This window comes from Gossypium arboreum, chromosome 11 (genome assembly GCF_025698485.1).
Source record: "Gossypium arboreum isolate Shixiya-1 chromosome 11, ASM2569848v2, whole genome shotgun sequence".
Lineage (NCBI taxonomy): Eukaryota > Viridiplantae > Streptophyta > Magnoliopsida > Malvales > Malvaceae > Gossypium > Gossypium arboreum.
Window position 1 is genome coordinate 25,662,818 of NC_069080.1, and position 6,928 is coordinate 25,669,745.

General features: G+C 33.2%; 1 protein-coding gene across 1 annotated transcript; it reads left to right on the forward strand.

Moving 5' to 3' along the window:
- Positions 1–224: 224 nt before the first annotated feature.
- LOC108470616 (histone H3.3-like) lies at positions 225–1,667 on the forward strand. The gene is made up of 5 exons (XM_017771977.2): positions 225–342; positions 481–557; positions 973–1,049; positions 1,133–1,223; positions 1,313–1,667. Exons 2-5 carry the CDS (start codon positions 486–488, stop codon positions 1,481–1,483), a joined length of 411 nt encoding a protein of 136 aa, XP_017627466.1. The 5' UTR covers positions 225–342; positions 481–485; the 3' UTR covers positions 1,484–1,667.
- Positions 1,668–6,928: the final 5,261 nt, after the last annotated feature.

The following is a 6,928-nucleotide window of genomic DNA, read 5'->3' on the forward strand; positions in this document are numbered from 1 at the left end:
ATTTTAAAAAAAAAGTTATTTCGATAAAAAATATTAGTTCCTTAAAAATAAAATTTAATTAATACTTATTATAAACACACACACAAAAAAAAAACAGGAGTTAATTTTATTCCTCGTTGACGGCTGGCTTATGGAAAAACAAGTAAAGACGTTAACGGCTTAACCGGAGTTTATTACAACAACCAACCAGAGTTAAATAAACTAATCTAGGAGCCGTTGTTTTTCCGCTGACTAGCCCTCTCTATAAATACCAAGCCCCCCGTTCCTCCGCATTTCGGTTTTCGCTGCGTCAAATTCAAATTCGAATCTACTAGAGACATCTTCTTCAACAATCCCAGCCAGGTATTTCTTCAAGCTCAATCCTCTCTTACTCTCCTACCAAATCCAATCCTTTTTTTGGTTCAGATTGGATCGAATCCTTTTGATTTATACTCCTTTTTTTTTTAACTTGTTTCTTCCAATTTGATTTGTATTTTACAGTTGAAATGGCGCGTACCAAGCAAACCGCTCGCAAATCCACCGGAGGCAAAGCTCCAAGGAAGCAACTCGCTACGAAGGTATGCCCTTCCTTCTCCCTTCAGCTTTTGTTCGGATTTGATTATTTTATAAGGTTTAGGTGTTTTGATTTTGTTCTGCAATTTCCATTTCCCCCCCTTTTGGAGCGGTCAAGTAAATCTCTTTGCAATGCTCTTTGCGTAGTTTAATGATTTGAGTGGTTCTTCTTGTCTTGTGTATTAACGTGAAATAATAATGTATTTGGGAAATTTGAGCACAGTGGCTCTTCAAGATAACTCATTTTGTGTCCGCAATTATCAAACAAAAGGATAAAAGCATGTTGTGCAATCCTTTAAGCTTCTTTAGGTAGGTCAACTTAGGGTTCTGACATATTGTTAGACTGTATGAATAATGAAAAATTTGTGTCGTTGAAAGATGCATTGTCCATTCAATAATCTTCTCCTCCTTTTCTTTAAGGCTGCAAGAAAGTCTGCACCAACTACTGGAGGAGTTAAGAAACCTCATCGGTATCGCCCTGGAACTGTTGCACTTCGGTATGTATCTTTTTTTGCATTATGCAGTCTGCTGGAAAATATGCCCCTATCAATCATTTTATTTGTTGTTATCGTTTGAACAGTGAGATCCGGAAGTACCAGAAAAGCACAGAACTCTTGATCCGCAAGCTGCCTTTCCAGCGTCTTGTCCGTGAAATTGCACAAGACTTCAAGGTATTGACTCTTCAAAAACAAATTCAGTTTCTTTACCTTTGTTTGCAACATGGTCACTGAATATATTTTGGTGGTGCAACCTTTTGTAGACGGATTTGAGGTTCCAGAGTCATGCAGTTCTTGCTCTTCAAGAAGCTGCAGAGGCGTACCTTGTCGGTTTATTCGAGGACACCAATCTCTGTGCTATCCATGCCCGGAGGGTGACTATTATGCCTAAAGACATCCAGCTTGCCAGGAGAATCCGTGGTGAAAGGGCCTAATAATGATGTTTCTTCATTTAGGTCTTCCATATTGTTGTTTGTTGTGTACCTTGGTACTCTAGTCTGAACGTTAACTTTCTTCTCAAGACATTAAGACACTGTAATATCTTACTTTTTTGTTAAGACAACTGATCTTCTCCATTGTAGTTATAATCCAATTATCAAATTTTGTTCATTGACTGAATCATGAATTTTAAGCTGTGGCTTTTTCTCTGATTATCGTCTGCTGCTTGCTCACTGTTGTTTCTATTTATTTCTTGTTGGGTAATGGATGAATTTCTCAATGGATGTGGTGCTGATTTGAAAGCTTCTGTTATCATATTTGATGACTTTTTACTCAAGTCTTATCAGCCATTCAATTCTAAGGTGTTATTCTATCTTTGGTGTTCATTCCTTATAATTCTTTGGTCCTCAGTCCATACTTGTCTATTTATTCTAGAGTAGTATGCTGTGTTTTAGAAACAATGTCAATTTTTGTACTTTGTCTTACATTATCTTGGCATCCCTAAGGCTCAAAGGATTGCCCATGTTTTTATTTAAATTTCCCGGAAAGTTTCTGCTCCTTTATGTTCATTTTGTGATTCTGAAACCGTGATGTGAATGTGATGCAGATACATCGTTTGGGATTGCATTGCTTAACCCTGGGTGGTTGGATGCTGGAGATGGTTTGTGGTTGTGGGCATTTAGGCCGTGCTGTTTGCGTTTCGATCATTAGGAACTGTCAATAAAAGCGTGCCACTTGAATGAATCGTTGGTTAGTACGTTTTCCTTAATTGCTCTTAGTATTCTATGGCATTAAGGAAGATAAATTTATGGTTGATATCTTGAATCAGTCATTTAAAAAACGGATCAGAACCGGAAAATAACTGAAATTTGGAACCGGAAAAACCGGTGAAAGCAGAAAAAAATAACAAAGAATATTCACTGTTCATTCTAAAATTTCAGTTATTTTTTACCCAAGAAACAAAAATAAAAAAGAAAAAGGAAAAAGAACACATTAAATATATGAGAAAGTAATAAAAGGAATGATGGATTGGATTTTAACTCTTAGAGATAAAGATGAAATAGACAGGCCGCTAGATTTGCAATATCAACGACATTTCTGAAAAAATGTTTAGAGATTAAGTTTTTGTGGTGATTTCGATTCCTTTCAGTAAAACAACAAATTATACTATTGGTTACCAAGTGAATAAAAGTATTTTTTTTAATCACTTATTAAAAAAGTTATAATTTGGCCATTAACATCGGAATTATTTTCTTTTTGTCGGCAAATCGTTAAGTGGCTAATGGTGACATTTTTTTTTAGTTGGTATAATAACAATTTTAGTTTTTAGCTTTTATAAATTTGACATTGATTCTACATGAAATGATTGAAATTGAAATTGTTTTTAAAAATTTGAAAATTCTAAAATTTCTAAAATACATAGAAAATTAAAAATTAAAAAATTTTAAAAATAGATAAAGGAGAGAAAATTGTTTTTATTATAAAAAAGAAAAAGATTTCAGAATGTAATTTGTTTTTAGGATTTGAGTTTTGAAAAACAATTTAAATAAATTGAAACTTTGAATTGAGTTTGAAAAAGGAAATTTTGTGGTATATTTTGCACTTTCTTGGCTAAAAAATGGCGTCAAAGTCAATTTCACAAGTCCCTTTAATATTAGTTCTGAAAGAAGTTCTCCAACAGTATGGTACTCGAAGATATTACGATTCTATTTTTAATTTGTTATTGGATTCTATAGAATGATAATTTTCATTATTATGTCTCAATATTCAATAGTATTGAGCTTTATTGCAATAGAATATTAAGTTTTCTTGAACCAACATTAGTCTTAATCATATTTGAGCTTCCTACTAGATGAATATTATGTTAAGAGATTGAAATTGATATTTTTTTTATTAGTTTTCATGGCAGTGATGTAGATTTGTTGTTGCAATAACTTGGATTTTTATATAGAATTTTCTAATTTTTATATAGAATTTGGGTTAAATTTAAAGAAAATATAAAAGTCAAGGAGTAAAATTGTAACATCCATAATCTGTTTCCGTCGCCGAAATAGGGATTATGGAGTATTTACATACATTTGGGAGGACATTAAGTTGAGCTTACGAGGCCTCAAAAATAGTTTAGGAGCAATCAGGGACTCATTTGAAACAAAACAGGAGATTTGGGTCAAAAATAAAAATTTTGAAAATAGGAGTCACACGGCCGTGTGTCCAGGCTGTGTGATAGAGCCCAGATTGTGTGGCTCCAGACATGGCCGTGTGGCTATCCTACACGCCAGTGTGCTCACCCGTGTAACTCACTAACACTTGGGTCACACGGCTGTGTCGCAGGCCATGTGCCAACCCGTGTGACCCTGCATCTAACACGTTCAGGGCATACGTTCTTTTGGGTTGCTCGTGTGTGACACACGGCCATGTGACAGCCCATGTCTCAGGTCGCGTGTGCCCAAAAGTAACCTAAATCATGCTTATTTTTCATCCAAATGCATGGGTACCAAAATCAAGAACAACCAAAACATGCCAAATATATCCACATAAAACCTAACCAATGTATCATACGCAATATCACAATATAAACGTTTATCCTTCCACCACCCTAGCTACCATTCACAAGACTTATCATAAACATCAATTAACCTTTCTCAATCTCACTATACCCTACTTTATCATGACACTTACCATTTCATATTTCAAACACTCATGCTCAATTTAGAGTTTAACAAGCATACCATAAAGGGTTTTCAATCCACAACATCACACATAACAATTATCATACATATTGTTATGAAGCATTATAAGCATAACCAATAACCCCTATTACATGTCATATAAGCCAAGTCGAATTCATAATCTACCCAAGAACCTCGGATAGTGTTATTCTTCGAGTTGATCCGATATCTGACTTCCTCAAACAATATCTACAAGGAAACAGAACAATAACACGAGTAAGTTTTCATATAGCTTATTAAGTTCATCGATTAAAACGATAAAGCTTACTGAATACACATAATAAATCAAATAACAAGATTACTAAACAGAGTTCCTGTTAATAAAGTTATTCACAGAAATCTTGTCAATCACAGGTCACAACATGTAAGTAATGCTCAGTACAACAGTACAAATCAGTTCCACATGTTAATAATTTTCAGAGATCAATAAAAATAGCCCAATGAACAATAAATGGATGCAAGTACATGGTTAACCATCTAACACACCAGATGCTTATAAGAGCCAGGACAATTTAGCACACCAAATGCTCATAATAGCCAGTACCCACCATCACACCAGATTACACTGTAATATAACACGATAGTCCACAACAAATGCAAAACCTCAACATATCTAGTGAACAAAGAATGTACAGAAATCATCTTCACTACTCAGATCAATCCCGTACCGCATGCATAATAACCTATTGGCATGCCATCGTACTCTATCCTACGTTCATCGGTTCAGAGTATTCCATCACAGAACAATATGTGAATATCTCACTATCTCATATTCCGTATGCAAGTATTAATTCAACAACCAAACATTCATTGGCTCAACATATCTCAATCAGTGACCGATGTCATATCAATTCATTATTTCCATTTCCAATTACATGCATAAACATAATCCAACATTATATAATTAAGTTCATATAATACGTTTAAAAGTGTATTAAAATTAAATCGAAAGAACTTACCTGGCTAAACTGCAGTGATGACAAAGGTACAGGGACTATTCAACAATTTCTCTATGCCTCGATTTTCAACCCATTCTTGGTCTAGAATAATAATTTCATCCAATTAACTAATTCTAATAGTAATATTAACTCATTTTATGCAATTTAGTCTTTTTATACATTTTTATGAATTTGCCCCTAATATTCTACTTTTATGCAATTTAGTCCTTAAGCTCAAAACTTGCAATTTAACCAATTTTAACTAAAATTAATTTCAGAAGAATAGTATAACACTCCACTAAAATCCATACTTGCTGTTATTTCACATCAAGTCCTTATAATTTTATCACTTTAACATTTTAGTCCTTAAACATTAAAATTACTAAAACTACTTTACAAAATAGTCTTATCTAACAACCAAGCTTAATAATCTACCATAAAACTTCAAGAATATAAAAAATTCATCCATGGCATAATCTATAACATTTGACAGTTTGTCACACTCCAAAATTGGGCTTAGGAGTTTTAGGGGTATTTTAGGAATTTTGGCCTAGATGAGTTCGGAATTTCATAAATTAGGTAATCGATAATTTTTTTGGCAATGATTTTCATAAAATTAAGTCAATTCCTGAAAACGAGTTTTAAATGTCTTCAATTTAGTAAATAAGACTGATTCGTAAAGGTGTTAAAACTGGGAATCTTTATGAAGCAAATAGAACAGAATTTTAAAATCAATCCAATAAACCCCAATGTCAGTTTGCTTTCACGTTAAAATTTTCTAATCTTTTTGCTTGTGCCTTTTTTGCTCTCCTATTGCTCTTCTAAGTGATTTTGAACTTTGATTTTTAAATCTCCTTGATTTCCATTACCCTTGAACCCTAAATCTCTATTAAAACTAAGTAAAACACCCAAAAACTACATCATCTTCTTCATCTTCACCAAAACATTGATTTTTTGAGTTGTGTCAAAATCACAGTTTTTCTGCATTCAAGGTAACTAATCATCTTCCTATTAGTTTTAAATGTTATTTAGTTCTGTAAATCAAATTATTAGCTTGTAAAACACATGATTTAGGTAAAAGTCGAAATTCTGGTCATTAATGGTGGATTTCGGGTTTGTGGATAAAAATTTGATTTTAAAGTATTTTTCAACTCGTTTTAACATAATTAGAAGCTTTATAAAGATGCTTTGAAGTTTCGTTAATAAATTCTTGAGTTTTAATGAATTCTTGTTCTAAAGGCTAAAACTTGTTGAAATATTTCGATAGTTTAAAGATTGGGAATTAGTCGTAGATGAACATGTAGGTGAACGGAATTCATTTCGTGTGAAAAGATTAAGTGTAGTTCGAGATATTCAAATCTAAATTTTCTATGTTAAAAGTTTCAGTTAAAAGCTAAGGTAGTTTAGACCTATACTTGTGACTGTTTTAATGAGTTGATTGTTTGGTTGATGGTATATTTGTATGGTTTGCCTTGTTGAAGCGTCGAAGTCAGTAGGACCTTCAATGAGTAGAGATAAAGGCAAGGAAAACTTTACCTAAACTTTCGACTTTCGGCAAAAGCGTGCAATTTGATGAGTGTTTTGGAATAATCGCTCACAAGTAAATCGCTGTGTATTTGGGAATTTAGAAGTAGCCTAAATCACTACTCTAAATTCTGAGTGTAAGTGTTCTCATATTTATGACAGTATGGGTTGCATGTATGTTGTAGAAATTGAGATTGTCGACTTATGAATATAAATGTAATGCTAGAATATATGCCATCATGAGATGACT

Bases quoted from the DNA above. Each gene is read 5' to 3' on its own strand.
- LOC108470616 (XM_017771977.2), top strand. From the start codon at position 486: ATGGCGCGTACCAAGCAAACCGCTCGCAAATCCACCGGAGGCAAAGCT. The intron at 1,050-1,132 runs GTATGTATCTTT...TCGTTTGAACAG, and splicing joins CCTGGAACTGTTGCACTTCG to TGAGATCCGGAAGTACCAGA. The intron at 1,224-1,312 runs GTATTGACTCTT...AACCTTTTGTAG, and splicing joins AAATTGCACAAGACTTCAAG to ACGGATTTGAGGTTCCAGAG.